Source organism: Rhopalosiphum maidis, chromosome 2 (assembly GCF_003676215.2).
Source record: "Rhopalosiphum maidis isolate BTI-1 chromosome 2, ASM367621v3, whole genome shotgun sequence".
In the NCBI taxonomy this organism is placed as follows: domain Eukaryota; kingdom Metazoa; phylum Arthropoda; class Insecta; order Hemiptera; family Aphididae; genus Rhopalosiphum; species Rhopalosiphum maidis.
In genome coordinates this window covers 73025809-73042851 of record NC_040878.1, presented here as the reverse complement: position 1 = coordinate 73042851, position 17043 = coordinate 73025809, and the positions used below count along the sequence as shown (strand labels likewise).

General features: G+C 26.4%; 1 protein-coding gene across 1 annotated transcript in view; it reads left to right on the top strand.

Moving 5' to 3' along the window:
• The window catches only part of LOC113555129 (atrial natriuretic peptide receptor 1), a 275973-nt gene that overhangs the window by 99377 nt on the left and 159553 nt on the right, over positions 1-17043 (top strand). The window contains exons 5-6 of the mRNA XM_026959465.1: positions 5155-5299; positions 8737-9015. Coding sequence (XP_026815266.1) covers positions 5155-5299; positions 8737-9015 — 424 coding nt within the window. The remainder of the gene's footprint in view (positions 1-5154; positions 5300-8736; positions 9016-17043) is intronic.

The window sequence follows — 17043 nt, the reverse complement described above, 5'->3', positions numbered from 1 at the left end:
GGTATTCCTCTACAACTTTAGATTCATTTAACTTTAAAAATAAATTCTATTTACGTTACTGATATATTCACTATTGTTTATCTACTATTCACATTACAACAATATTTTAGTCACTAAATTTTTAATATAGATGATTGTTGATTCGTTTTATTACTGAACTTGTCAATTTTAATATACAATTATAAGATATTAAATTGCATTTCGCTCTTTTAGATAACCTTTGGTTACCGTATTGTTCAAAAATTAATTAAAAATAAATAAATAAAATTAGCATAATTGTAATATACCTAGATACTTTTGTATAAAAATACTATCAATTTTATCACACATATTAATTTGCTTTGTTTTTTCAAAAAAAAAAAAACATGGATTTAAATTGATAAATGTACATTATTTTTATGCATCTAAAATCTATACACAACATACATGCTATCAATTATAATATTTTATTATTTATTAGTATAAATAACATTCATTTTTACTTTTTTGTTTGTATTATTAATGGATCACATTACCCGCACTCATTTGGAAGGGCCAGGAATTTTAATAAAAAATAACATTTAAATTATTTTATTTTGAATTGCCCAAATTTAAAAGGCAAAGTGGTATACGTTAGCCATATGGACATAAATATTCTGGTACAAATAATAATAATATAAAGATAAATACGTTTTTATAGAGCGAGATCCAAATAAAATGTCTGTGGAATCTATTGCATCATTCATCAAAACTAAATTAACACTGTTATAGATTGCTATTTAGTTTCACATTTTACAGAGTACCCAAAATAGGGTTGTAATTTATTTCAAACGTGGATTTCCCTTTAAGTTAAACTCTATTTTATAATCAAAAATCTTCTCGCTAATACATTTTTTTACACTAATTAATAACAGAAATAAAAGATTAAAATAATATTACGAAAATATTTAATTTATTAAATATAAAAATATTTAAGTTACACGGGCTTTGCTATTTTTAAATAATCATTTTTATCACAATTATAAATTATAAAGGCAGACAGAACAATAAGCCACGAGAGAAATTCGCGTATATTTTTTCAAAATAGCACTTAATTAGTTCTATCAATCATCTAATTCATTCAGAAAACTTTCCATATCTTAAACATCTAAAAATAAAAAAACTGTATTGATATTTAATATATAAATAACATGAACCATTCAAACGTACTGACAAAAATCATCGTGATCTTAATATTTTATATGGAACTCATAATTGAAAAAAAAATTATAAAGTACTCATACGTACTTTGTCATGAATGAAAATATAACTGCTAATATCAACAATAATGCATTCGAGTGATAATATTAATGATACATTTTTTGATAGCATTAATTTACTTTATTCAAATAAAATATAATAAATAATTAACTACCTACTCAAATTACTATTCGTATACTGTCTTATAGATATTAAATTTATTAACAAGTTTTTAATTTGTATATCCAGTAAATTATATTTATTGCTCATCACAACTGTGATTCATGATGCTGAAATAAGTGTTGAGTAGTATATTTTGTTTGATGAATGCCGAATGGTATTTTATTTTTGAATATATATTTTATCATCGCCTATTTTTTTTTTTTATCGAAAGATTAAAAGATATGATGTACATGATGTAATATAATGGTCTGAGTTTTTTTTTTTTTTTATTGAGTTTGGAATTTAACATAGGTTCTTCAAGTTCTCCATCAACGATAATAATAATATAATCGTGATAAAATGCAGCTAAAATATATTTTGGAATATTTTATACATGACAATACTTCTATGACAGCCAACTTTGTCGTTTACGTGTAACCATTTACCATTTTTCAATTCTTTTTTTTGTATCACACTCATAAGCCATTTACACTTAACCTATTTTTTTTCTTAAAAACGTCGAAATAACAAATAAATAATTTTAGTAGGCTAAAAATGCATGATACTTCCACTGTATTTTATAAAATACAATATTAATTTAGTTTCAATTAGAATAGTTTATTTCAATTAGCTTATATTTGCCAAAACATGAATTATGGGAAATAAATGTTCTTTAATTGTTGATTAAAATTGTAATACACTTAATCATACATCGAGAAGGGGATAAACCCAGACGCTGAAGCTATATAATTTATGCAGTTTGATGTTAATTTATTAATTTTTTAGTATTTATAATATGTTATAAATAAATACACCTACACTTTCAACGTTGTAATAAACATAATCGTTTATTCCTTATGAGTCAACAATTAAAAGAATTTATTATGTTGAAACAGATTTTTGAATTGTTTGAATATAAATAAAATATTTGTTTTAAGAAGTATTCAGAAAGTGACTTGAAAAATGATAAAAAAATGTATGTACTGACTTCTGTTAATATGAGTGACATTTGAAAATTTAATAAATGTATATTGTTCTTATAAGTCTGTTGTAAAAACTAAAAGTATAATTTAAGTGTTAGAACTAATAAAGTGTGTGTATTCGTATCAACAATTTTGAAACGGTAGGTGAACACAAAAAAATATCAATTTTTAGCTATAAAACAGAATAATAATAAGGTTTTTTTTTGGATTTTTGATAAGCAAGGATAAAATATTATAGATAAAAATAAATTCTACATATTTTGAAATGTAGTAAAAATAAATAAATTCAATATACAATCAACAAACGGATTTTGACTAATTTATATGGATTAAATACATATTTTATTATTTTCATTTTTTAAATGAATTACTTTATTTACAACATTAATCAGCTATAGAATTAGAACCAATACTTAATTATACTAGTTCTGAGTGAAAAAATTTCACAGACAAAATTTCATCAAATGAAAATTTATAATAATTTAGTCTGTGCATTACAAAACAATCTAACTACACGAATTTGTTTATGGTTAAAAATATGTTTATGTAAAATGTATTGTACACAAATAGTTTATTGTAATATAAGCTGTCTTGAAGTGTCCTCTATAGAGTTTTCAGATTTTTAGTATTCAAATAATATCACATTTATTTTTAATTGCCACGATGTATTGTGGAAAAATTTGTGACAGAAACAATACTTAAGCAATAATTATACTGAAAAAAAACTATCTTATAATTCATTTTTATTTTATCGCGTAATAAAAGCTCCTATACTATATTTCGGTATCGGATAAGTCTAGAAACGAATACGACATTTGTATTAAGAACGTTGATGGCGCGAAACCTTTCTCACTATTTTTATTTTTTTTTTTACTCTTTTCTTTCTTACTCCAATGTTTTATTTTTATTCTTTCGAACATGTGACAGTGGGTCCATTGGATTACGGGAGCAGAAAAAAAATGGAGTGAAATAATTGGGACCCACATTTTAACTTGACCGTCGTATGTCGGTCGTGGGTTTAACAACACGGTGAAACAATAATTTAAACGCATGTGTATACTAGGTACTGTAAGTTACTCCGCCTATATTGCCCAAAAACGCGAATAACGAAAATCTCATTAAAACTCAAGCCCGCAGTCAATGTATATTTTATTATATGATACCGAATAGTATACGTAGACCATACCAATTAAGCTAATTTGGCCGTATAAACGAAAAAAAAAATAAATTTATTTTTATTTTTATAACCATAATGTTCCTGCATTTATTTGTAAATTGCTTGTACGAGTATGACAGTCGTTTTCCGTTATTATATTATTATTTAAACCTCGTGCGTCTTTGTCAATTCGCGTATATTTGAAACTATTTTGTTATCTTTTTAATAATTTACAATAAACTAACACAGAAATATATTGCGTTTTTTTTTACAGTTTATATAGTAAAATAGGTACTAAATATTATACGGTTTATGCAAATTAATTTGTTTGATAAAAATATTCTGGGTGAGGTACTTTTTTTTCTATTAGCTGAAAAGGTACTTCTAAACATGTTATGATAATATATCATTCGTAAAATTATTTAAATTGACATTTACGGGATTTTCATTTTTTTTTTTGTCGAGAGTTCCGTATTGATATTTCACACGTCGTATGTTACAGTGTTTGAAGGACGAGAAAGGCTTTATCGTATTACTTTAAAGCAGCTTGTATTACCACCCTAAAATGAACATTCCACGAGTTTTCCCTAAAGTATATAATGCAATGTCAAAGCTTCTTTTTTTTCCATTTAAATTTAATAGTATATGTATGTTTTATGATGGGTATACGGGGACAAATATAGTTCAATATAACTAAGGTCTATGGACTATGACATTGGATTTTGAAGAACCTTTTTTTTCCACATTTAATTTAATGAAATTTTATCAAAAGTCACTTCAATTTTTAGTATTCATGCTTTAAGTATATGCTACGAGATTGAAATTTAATTTTTGAAAATAAATAATGCTCATTACGGGTTTTAATAATTTTCAAGCATCAATATTTCGATTTCAGTTTCATTTATATAATAATCGAATTTGTAACTGTTTCTCGATGTAAAATACTTCGTTAATATCAGATATAATTATATTATAAAATAAATGAAGTTATTCTTTGCGTGGCTCTTGATAGAAGAATATAATATAATTATATTATCAAGTGAATTTTGTTACAATATTATAAATAATATACACGTTTAAAGTTAATAACTGAACTGTGATAGGTATACAATATTATAATAACATAAATAAAAATCTATTAAATATTCATTACTATAATATTGTTATGAACATTATGGATATTATTTTAGTGTAGCGTAAAGTGAGAGAAAAGTCGTTGCGAAAATTATCTCGTCGAGAGAACGATGTAGGTGTGCGATGAGTTACATCAGCCACTGCATCTGTTCCTCGTCTCTAACACCACGCGTTTATATATTTATATATATATATATATATATATATATATATATTATGTATAATATTTATGTACACAAAATTTATGTTATGTATATAATATTGTATATATATATAGTATATACGTATAGTAGGTATATTAAGAGTATTCTTAATGGTCTGTAATTGTCGTGAATGTGCGTCTGGCGAAGGCCCGTGTTAAGCTACTTCAAATGGTCTTTTTATCACTCAGCGTAAAAGCCAAGAGAACATCCGCATACTTTTGTGTAAAATGTTTGTTATTTTTTATTATTTATTTATTTATTTTTTTTTGTTGTTAATTTTTGTGTGCTCTCTTCGCAGTCTGAACAACGGATCCTTAACACCATGGTACGTGGGCAACGACACAGCGGAGCGGAACGAACGGGCAAAAAAGGCGTACAGCGCACTGCTTACGGTGACGGCACGTACGCCCAACAACGAGGCGTATCGCAACTTTTCCGTCGAGGTAAGTAAAAAAAAGCGACGAGAACAAAAAAAAAAATCATTTCAATTTTTATTCTACTGACATTATTTGATGCATGATGGATTTTTTGTATTATTTGTATTTTACATTTAAAACACAGTTTTATATATTTGTGTATTTGGGTTGGTCATAAATAAATCAGTTTACCTTATTGCGACAATTCGCTATGGCTCCGCTAGGTCATGTGCGTTAGGTTAGACGGGCATTTTGTTTTGTAAAATGACTTATGTGACCCGAAACAATGGTCGTATATATCATCCGGAATATCAAAAATATTCATAATCATACGAAAATTATTATGTACAGGGTGATTCATTAGGAATGTTTACTTTTATTTTTTTTTAAGTAATATATGTATTTTGATTCTTATTTTTGAAGTTTTAGGTAAACTTATAGACCATATTTCCATTAATTTAGATTTGTTATACCGTTTCAAAAGTGTCCTATGGGCTACGAAACAAACTTCATAGTTATTCAAATGAAAACTATACGTTAAGTGTTAAAGTATATGAATCAAAAATTGAACAGATAATCAGTTAATTATTAAACTCTATATACTAAGAATAATAATCATAGTCCATGGTAATAGCTTTCAAAAATATGGGGGACAATTGATAAAGAATAATTTGAAAATTATATTTATACTGACCTTATATAATTCGCAAAAATTGTCTAAATATAATAAATACAAGACTAAATATTAAAACTGTACTACACCTTTGTATATTTACTATATACATTTTCATAGTTCAGAAATTATTAGTTTAGATTTTGGTATACAACGATAATTTAACAAACGATCTATTTCACAATTTACAATAAAACTATTTGTTTTCATTTGAAAATAAAAGATTTGGATTAGTTCATATATTTTTGTAAAAGCAAATTCGTGAATAAAAAAAATCCAATATCTACAAGTTACAACTACTGATTTTGAAACATTAATATAATTAATATGTAGGTAGGTATTCATTTTACTAAAATATAATCTACATAAATAATTAAAAAATATGCAAATGAATAATATCAGAATTAAATAATTATTCGCATGCATACCATTAATAAAATATTACAATATGATGATATTACAATATTATTTTAATTTATAACTGAAACAAATTTATTAATTTTTCCAAGAGTTAAATATCAATAAATTATTATACCAAGATTTTATATTTTTATATAAAACTATTAATAACCTACACTTATTAAACGTTAATGTATAATGCTTATGACTTATTTACATATTTTGTTAATTTTTTGGGTTTCATACATATTTTTTATCATTATATTTCTTAAATATAATCGTTTTTAATACGTGAATACTATTGTTTAAATCAGGCACCTATCAAATATATGCTTGAGTGCTTGAACATTACTATTTCGTTACCTACTAGACTTCATCAAACGTATAGAGTTATAAATTCATAATATTATAATACAAGCTAGTAAAGAATATGATGAGAAAAAAATATGATAAATATAACGAATATGATTTGCATTTCCGGATGATATGATGAAATAAATATGTCATAATATTATCTTTAATTAAGCTAAAATATTTTTTAAATCATAATGTGAAAAGGTGAAATGAATAATTTAAAATATAAAAATGTTAGGGAGTAATATCATTATATATATATATAAATAAAGACCTTAATATATATTTCATAATACTAAACAAATTATCATATAATTCAAATTACGAGGCGGTGTAGGTTTATCAACGGTGAGTTCATTCCGAAAGAACTAATTCCTGTTCAGTGTATATACACGCATGCTCTCGAATCCATATATTATTTACAAACTTATTAGGTGTTGAATGTGAGAAAAGCTTCAGTTTTATTTATTTTTCTACCCTCATTCATTACAACGTCCTTACTAAGTCCCCATTGCTCACGTATCGGATTAAACGGTTTATTTTTTATTTCATAATATATTTATTAGATAGTTAATCTTTGAATATTTTCCGTTGATTTTTACCGACTTGGAATTCAGGTTGTTGTTTAGGTGTACATAAACATTGCGAGCTAACATTTGTATAAATTGTCCATGACAAATTATCATAAAAATATGCAAAAACAAAAAAATAGATATTCGTTTTTACGTACGTTTTGTATTGTGATATATGCGTTTTGTATACCTACATTATTTGTTTAGTTTTAATGTATGATTAATGATTATACGTTATTGAATATTTGTATAATACGTACCTAAACATAGCACAATTATTTATTTGTATAATATGATAACGGGGACAATGAAACATATATACCATTACTATAAAACAAATTCCTTTGACAATACCCAGATAATTATATTAGTGGATATTAAAAACAAATAATAGTTAGTTTAAACATCAATGTTAGTGTGAAATGGTAGCTATTCTCAAAAACACATTTTAAAGGATGAAAAATAATGTTATCTATAATAGGCACCTTATAATTGTTGGGTAATTGTATAGTATACATAGTCTCCGGGACTTTTGTCTAACAAGCCATGTTAATTGTAAATACTTTGAGGACCTTACTTGTGGTGATGTAATTGGGTTTATATTTATCCTTTGCACAATACTAGGGTTTACTTTGTACTAAACAATCTATTCAAAAGAATTCCATTGTACCTATTCAACTTATTATTCATTGTTGACATAGGTTATTCAATTTATTTCACTCTATAATAATTACATTGGTCATATATTCAAACACAAAAATAACTCTGTGAATAAATGTTTTTTTTTTTTTTTACAGAAAGAGAAGAAGAATTATATAAAAACAACATAATATAATATAACTGGTATAGAGACGTGCTTAAGCAATAGAAGAATAATAATTAATAAAAATATCACCTTAAAATACACCACAAATACATATAAATATATTCCCAGCTCGAAAAATTATGTACCTCAATTAATGTGTTAATAAGTTTAATTAATAAATACGTGTTAAAATTCTTTGAACAAAATAATTTATTTATATAATAACTTTAAAAACAACATCATAACATTATTATTAAATAATATAAAACTTGTCGAAGTTGTACAGGAATAATACATATTCCGGGAAGACACTCGTCTTTCAATTTATAATACGACGATGACGTAAAGTTTACGTACTGTATATTGAATACATTCTTACTCGTTCCCCGGAGTTGTGTACTTACATTATAATATAGTATAATATAAACGGCTGAGACGCTATCTGTCGACGCGGCATTTACTTCTCTTTAATACAATGTAAATTCGTATTGAAAATTGAAATGATTTGACTTTATGCGTTTACGACGTAATATCGATCATCGATCTATTCGTGTGTTATACGACATTTTATAATAATTCGTTATCATTGGACTTTTCAATAATTATCAAAAATAATAACGAAGACTTCTAAATTATTGTTTTATTTTTTTTTTTTGTTTAGGTAAAACGCGTGGCCGAAGAGAAATATAACTTCACATTTGGCAACGAATCCGTGTCCACGTTCGTGACAGCGTTCTACGATGCGGTGTTGCTGTATGGGCTGGCGCTTAACGAGACACTGGCGAGGGGCGGCAATCAGTCCGACGGGACGGCCATCGTCAAAGCCATGTGGAACAGGACGTTTACGGGGATCACCGGCGACGTCAATATCGACGCGAACGGCGACCGGATCGCCGACTATTCACTGCTCGACATGGACCCAACGACACACGAATTCAAGGTACATCGATTTATAGCCTGTTATTATTTCGACCATAGGGTGCTATATGGTGCTATATAAGTACTTAAGATTCTCGGTGGGGGGGTAAAAAATTATAGGGACTAGAAAAAATGTTTACTATAGATGTGACGTGGAGTTTCTAAAGTAAAATATTTCTAATATTATAATCAGAAAAAACAAACAAACAAAAAAAAAAAATTATAGTTATAACTGAGATTTTTTACACTAATACAATTTTCGAATTGACAAAATCAATTTTGTTTTTCTGATTTAACTCACAATACACAAAACTACATTGGCTAATTAACAGTTTCATAAAATGTGGAAAATTATATTTTCTATATACGGTAGAAAAATTCATAATTTGTTGATTTTTTTGAGTTATTTATTGACATCTGTTTAGTTTATTTTCAATAAATATAGATTAAAAATGATTCGATGGCTAGAAATGATTGGGAATTTAATATAAAGCTAAAAATCTCAAGAAGTTCATAATTAAATTACACAATGACTTTGGTATCCTGTGTATATCTGATGAACCTTTATGCTCCATTGGCCATATTGGGAGCTAGGTTCCATTACAGTTGGTATTAAATTATTTTTAATTAAAATGAAGTAGCTGAACCTTTAACATACATGACACCTTAAGCAATTGTATTAATTAATTTTATCCTTAAAAATACGGTAGGAAATACTAAAATAAATGTTATTTCATATATCGAAGAATGATTAATACATTTTGTATATGAGTTTTGTACAAGTAATTCGATATTTATGTAAATTTTAATAAATATTATTACAAAATGTATACGGCAAATACCCTTCGGTATTGTATCTGACACATTATAATATCATTTCCAGTTCTTTTCCTTCTTGTCGTATTTCATTACTTGCTGACGGCGACGATGTCATATTGTCATGTCACATCAAAATATCTCAATCCTCGATATTTGTTTATTTGTTTTTCGTCGTAAATAATTGAAATGGGTGTATATTTTGTTACTTGTTATAATGCATTGTGTTCTAAAGTCATCATAAAAAAAAAAAAATTGAATTAGTTGTTGGATACTATTAACACAGTACCGAATATCATAGATCTCGCCTTGTGTTGTGCGAGTAGGTTTGATAATATGAAATATGTAGGTTAGGTACGTATTTCCTACTTTGGTTTTGTTTCGTGTGTACTTGTACATCCGTCAACTGTCCAATGTGAGTTCTATTGTCCGCAATGATAAGTATGTGCTTGAAATAATCATTCATCCGTGTTACATTTTCGCCAATTTGGATTTATCATATTTACTACTGAAGAGTGATTTCCGTATATTATTTATCGTACGTTCATTAAAGTCAAAGCCGTTTCGTGTAGATTACTAATCATTTTAACGGTGTAAAAACCACATTGCTACGATACTATTAGGAACTGTGAATTACTAGATATTATGTCTCTTTAGGTTTTAAATAATATGTCGTAAAATATCGTATTATGGTAACTACCTATATGTTATTAGGAATAAATTTATTTTTGGAAAAAAAAAATACAATAATTAATCAGTTACTCTAATCAGTTTAAAGTTTAGACTATAAATCAGTATTATAGGGCGTGACGCGCGCGTGTGTGTGTGAAAAACCAAATTACAAATTAATATTATCTCGTTACTGTTAAAACATATGACAATCTACAATATTCGTGTGTTTTGCTTTACGTTTAGTAATAATAGATCACTTACATTACATCGAAAACACCATCCATAGGACCTTATCTATCATTTAGAGGTATTTACCGAATAATATAGCTATTAATATTGTAAAATGCCACGACAAATATAAATTTATACTATTTTATTAAATTGTAAAGATTCTAAGTACTTTTTGAATTGCAAGGTAATTACTTACTAAATACTTTACGAAATTCACAACTTCAAAATTTAAATTTGGGATGAACGGTTATTTAAGTGATAAAATGATAAAATAAAATTTAGATAAATGCGTATGGTTTAATTGGTTTTATTTATGTGTTGTGTAAAATATACAGTTGAATTTTTCATTTTTTTTTTGTTATTCGTAAAATGGATAGAATGACATAATAATTATAATTTCAAAATTAGGTTGCTAATTTCCTACAACCTTTCTCGAAATAGCATCTAAAAATATCACGAATATAAAAATTATATTTCTATATTATATAGGCAGTATATTAAACAATATTTCAGTATAGAGTTTAAAAACTAAAGCGTCATTTTTAATTTAAAGTTCGTTAAAAAAAAAAAAAGATTAAAAAATTAAATTTAACATAGATTTGTGTTTTTAAGTTAAAGCAAACTTTAATTCCAGAAAACTGAAGAAAAATATTCCTTTTTTTTGTTATTTTTTATTATTGAATTAAATTACTTAATTTAAAATTAAAATTTTAATTTTGTAACTAATAACAAGTTTTGGCACACTTTGAAAATAAATTGAAATGTTTTTAAGCAGTGGTTTTCGTGTTTAATAAAATTCTTTTACTTTAGTATTAATAAATATGAAATATGTCTTTAATTTTTACACTAGTTTTAAAAACTAAAAAGAATTTTTGAACTTTGAGATGAGTTATGTATATTCTTAGAGTGATAGAATCAATAGTGGTTGAAAAATGCGAAAAGATAATTTTAGAAAACTAAATATTTAAATATTGTCTATAATGTATTTCTAAAAATATTTAAAAGATCTTATATAAAATTATAAACGGGTAATTAAAAATATGTTTGAACATCAATTTACGTTATTTATTTTAATAAAAGTTCTTTGTTTTTACTTAACATTCATTGTAGTGTTTATTATTATAAGCAAAAACATTATTAATGTTATGAAATTCTTTATTTGTTTTTAGATTTAAAAATATTTATAAATTTAAACAAGAAAAAAATGTTCATATCATGTAGTTTTATTTACAACATAAATTATACATCTTCACGAATCATGGATCACGTTATTTAATTTTAAATCGATGAAATTTAGTTAAAATACATCAAATTCATAATGACGTATATTATGTAATTTTTTCAGAAAAATAAGTTATGTATTATATACATTTTTAAAAATAATACAAATTTTAAATTTTAATAATTGAAATAGCGAATATAATAAATTATTTATAGTTTCTGTACCTATAATACTTACCATTTTTAATAAAGGGGTTTTCAAGTACTTTAGTAAATAAAATTTATCTTAAGCGTACAGATAGTGGTATACTTATAGTACACTCGATTTTAACGATAATAATATAAGATAAAATTAGCACTACTCGTATTATATATTATATTATGGTAAAAATGGTTATTTTTACCAGGAAAAATGTGTACGTGCTGTAATTCCTAGTTTCCGGGTAAATTTTATGGTTAGGTACATAGAAAATATAACATTTTACTACCATTATTAATTTTGTTTATTTTTTTTCGTAAAAAATATTTTATAGCGTATTCTATTCGTTTTTTTTTTTATTAGTAAATTTAGTTTTATGCTAACTATTAAATTGATGTCATGTAATTTGGAAGATACAACACACGTGAAAATTGAGAATTTTGTGTTTGAGAAAATAGAAGATATTATCGAGTAAAAAGGGCTAAAAATTACGGCAGTACGGCAGAGTACAAATAAAACTAACCGTGCATACTTTGCAATAAATAAAATATTTAGTTACAAAATGTTACCGTGGAAAACTAAAGAAAAACTACACATATTAATCTAGCTTTATAAGACCAATTGTCGTGTAGGATTGTGGGACATGGTCAATTAATTAATACTGATAAAAACAAATTATTATTCTTTGAAAAGAAGGTACTCGTATTAAGAAAGATTTATGAACCAACAAGGAACGCAATTATAGATGATTATAAAAGGAAAAAGATGAAGTCCTGGAAAAATTATATAGTAAACATACCAATACATTGTAATGCAAAAAAAATAGTTTATGGATTTTTTTTATTATTATATAAGAATTGTCAGAATTATAAGTAGACTACATAGCCTAGTAACTATGAATTATAAAAAGCTGTAAAAATACAAAATTTTTAGTAAAACAATTAGGGTGGTTATGTTTAATTAGGTATTAATATATTTAATCAATTACAGATAGTATTAAGTTAAATAATGACTATAATAATAATACTATTTTAATTGTATAACAATTAGTCAATAACCAAAATACTTTGTAACTAACATACCAATTTAACTCACTCAATAATGTGTCACAAAATATACTGTTATCAAATGCTTTAATTAGAAAAACCATGATTAATAATTAAAAAAAAAAATTAAGTTAAATTAAACTTTTATTAAATTGAATTGTCAAAAAATTAAAACAAATAAAAATATTAGAAATACTTTATGAGCACATTTAATCATCACAGTATAGACATGCTTCTATACCAGAAAGTAACTTATCAAACGGAAATAAAATTTAAATTTATGATTATAAAATACACGGTGTTGATCGAGCCACACGCAAGTATGTGCTATGAGGGGTATAGTTTTAATAGTTAGCATGAAAATCAAGTTAAGCATCAAACATAAGTAAAACTTAGGAAGTGTACAGAGAATTTTCACACCCCCAAATTTAAAATACGCACGCTATAAATAAAACAATTTTGTATTAAAATTTAACAGTTTTCAAGAAAATATTATTATCATCAATAAAAATATTTTGTACTGTAATACTGTATATTAAGAAAAATAAATACCAATCATGTCTCTAGTTATTATGCTAAATACACAATGGGATTTACATAACAAATAGTTTGAAAAGTGAACAAATTTTAAATAAATATAATTTGCATTCATGAAAAATCATGTTACAATAGTTTTGATCGTTTTATTTTGTTAACCTGTAATTATATTGCCAATATTAAAATAAAATACATACATATATTTCAAATAATATTGTTATTATAAACATAATGTGAAGACTATAAAGACCGCGCGGGTTTGTGAGCTCTTCATTTTTTGTGCACCCACAAAAATATTAGTCTACTTGCGACTATGTCACCAAACATTAATAACCCGTCAACCACCCACTCATCATAATATTTGCATATCGCTGATTATCATAAATCATATATTAGTGTAAATAATTTAGCCTACCGTCATGGACTTCAAATCTAAACATAATAACTATTGGAACTGTCATGTTATTATAACCCGATATTAAACCGCACAAAAACTATACGACAAAACACACGGAATATTTGTACCAAACGATCCAACTTATTGTTTTATGGTCATTAATTAACTCTAAGATATATTAGTTTTTTCATTAACGAAAATAATCCCGAATATATGCGTGGAAAAACATCTCACACAACTCATCTCATACCACGTTCTAAGAAAAATTACAACAAATAAATTATTATTCGAAATTATATCTTTAAAGTTCATCAAAGAGTTGAATCAAATTGCACGAATGTATTTTTTAATCAAGGAACGTCTTGTTTTAGATTAATAATGAAAAAGTAATTCACCAAAAATCAATTTTAAAATGTAAACAGTACACAGCAATCTAAAAATAAATTTCGTGTGTAGACTGGAAAAAATATAAAATAAGAAAAAACACGTAATGAGAACCGAGAACCATCGACGTTTTTGATAAATTACTGTGTAAGAACGTCGCAGTTCATTTTTTTCTTCAAACAGTATGGCAATATTCTGTTTACCAAATTTACGTTTTATGCATATGATATGGATAAAATAGTGCTGTGTCGTATATTTGTTTTCTATACGATGAAAGGCTTCTTCTGTACACATCAAGGAGTTTTGTAATGTCTTGTATAACTAAAATGCGGAATGAATGTAAAATTAGGGCTGTTCAGAATCGAAAAGATAGCCAATAAGTAAACGACTAAGATTTCTCGGCATACTCTGTGGCTTAAACATAATGTCGATAAATGCGTTTCCAACGATAACGGCGGCAGTAGCGGATTTGTATTATACGCATAGGTGACGCGCAAGACGAAACAAGCAGTGTTTGAAAAAAAAAAAAATAATATTATTATGAAATATAAAAGGAAAGTCAGAACGGTGTCTGCAGGCGTCTAAATACATATACATATATAATTACTTAGTGCCGAGAAGGGTGAAAAAGTTAAGCCGATATTTTCACAGCAGAGTTCCATTAAATTACATTTATATTCTTGCCGAAAGCAATGGCTTTATACAAGAGAAGTGTTTTCAATTTTACGGCGGCCGAAATATATTTCGCTGCGAACGAAAAACACCCCCAAACGCGTATAACCTATGGTTATATAATAATCAGTATCGCATCGGTCGCCGCGTGTTCACATAGTAGGTACATCGTCAGATTAGTGTTCTGGTGTACCGTTAAGCGGAAGGGTGGTGTATGGAGACCAAACGTTGTACTACCTGCGGTATTTCTCGTCGGGTTTTTATGATAATTTCTAAGGGAGTTATGAGAATTTTTTTTTATATTAGTGTTTTACATACTCACAACTCAATTAAAAATTAATATAATGAACGAGAAATAAAAAAGAATTTTTAAATTTGATTATAGGTTAGTTCACTCTATAATAGGTATTATAATTCTAACGACACAAAAGCGATTCTACTGAATGGGAATTTTCTATATCGTACATTTGTAAGACCAAACCAACACAAACGGGTGTAGTGTCCTCTTGACATAATATTATAATAAGTACCAATATACTGATCACAAAATTTAAGTTCTGGTACATTTATAATTCTTTTAAATTCGTTTTTATTTTTAATAATTCATTTTTTTTTGTCCCAACTATTTAATCGATGGGTCGGTGGTGTAAATATTGGCCCACTTAAAATGTTCACAATACCGTTTAAACTCTGAAATGTCGTGTCTACAAATGATGCACCACCTATTTTATCAGTGGGGAAATCAGAATTTTCTTATGAGCATTCAAGTATTATTATTATAAATTATGATAATCCTTAATAATAATTATTTATTAAGTTTCCTAGGTTGATGAAATAAAAACAATTTTAATTTATTATATTTTTTAAACAAATTTGCACTTAAGTAATCAATATTACACCAGAGTCCATCTCCTCTAGTTCTCCACTGACTGTATAATGTATTAGATATTAATTCTTTATTATTATCTTAAAGTAACGGTATACAATGTACATATAGTCATATACTCATATTATTATAATAATAATAATCTTTCTTGTTTATGAGTGCATGGATTTAATCATAGTTAATGGGTAGAACAGATCGGAGAGGATATGGACGGAGGCTATATCATTGATATTATAACGTTAAAAATAAATATTTGACTGAATAAAATATTAAATGTATTCTATTAAATATTTGTTTTTTGTTTTTCTCGATTATTATTGAAAATAATTAATAATTTTATAAGTTTTTACTAGCCCTAGAAAGCGATGATGCACATAATAACAAAAGTAATAAAAAATAATACACCTATCGTAAAATCAATACATTTATCGTTTTGTTCAAAAAATAAGAAAGTGCATTGGACCCTTTGCCTTAAAAATTGTTCTAGTTACTACGTCACTATATTAACGTCATAATATGTTAAATTATTCCCATACGTATACGAAAATATAATCAAACGTGTTGCGCATTCATATTATATCGTAAATGTTGTCACGGTCCATAGGTACCTATAGTTATTCTGCCGCTTTACATCGTTTTATTCGTTCGTCGTAACTATATAACATCACTTCGTATTTACGCGAAACGGATGATCCGCCGTGTTTGAACAGCCACACGAATATAACAATATTATTATACCATATAATAACATCGCTATATTGTAGGACTACGTTGGTGACACGAACACGCAGAGACAATGCAGCAATATCGTACAGGTACATTATTATTAATACGACGATGCGTATTTTCGATGAAATCGACGAAACATTTGATGTGTCGTACGTTTCCGATCGACGTGCTCGCGTCGTCAGACGACAAACAGTGTCAAATTCTAGGAAATAATAATAAGTATCTACCTACTCTACCGCCGCACAATACGCATAGTTGTC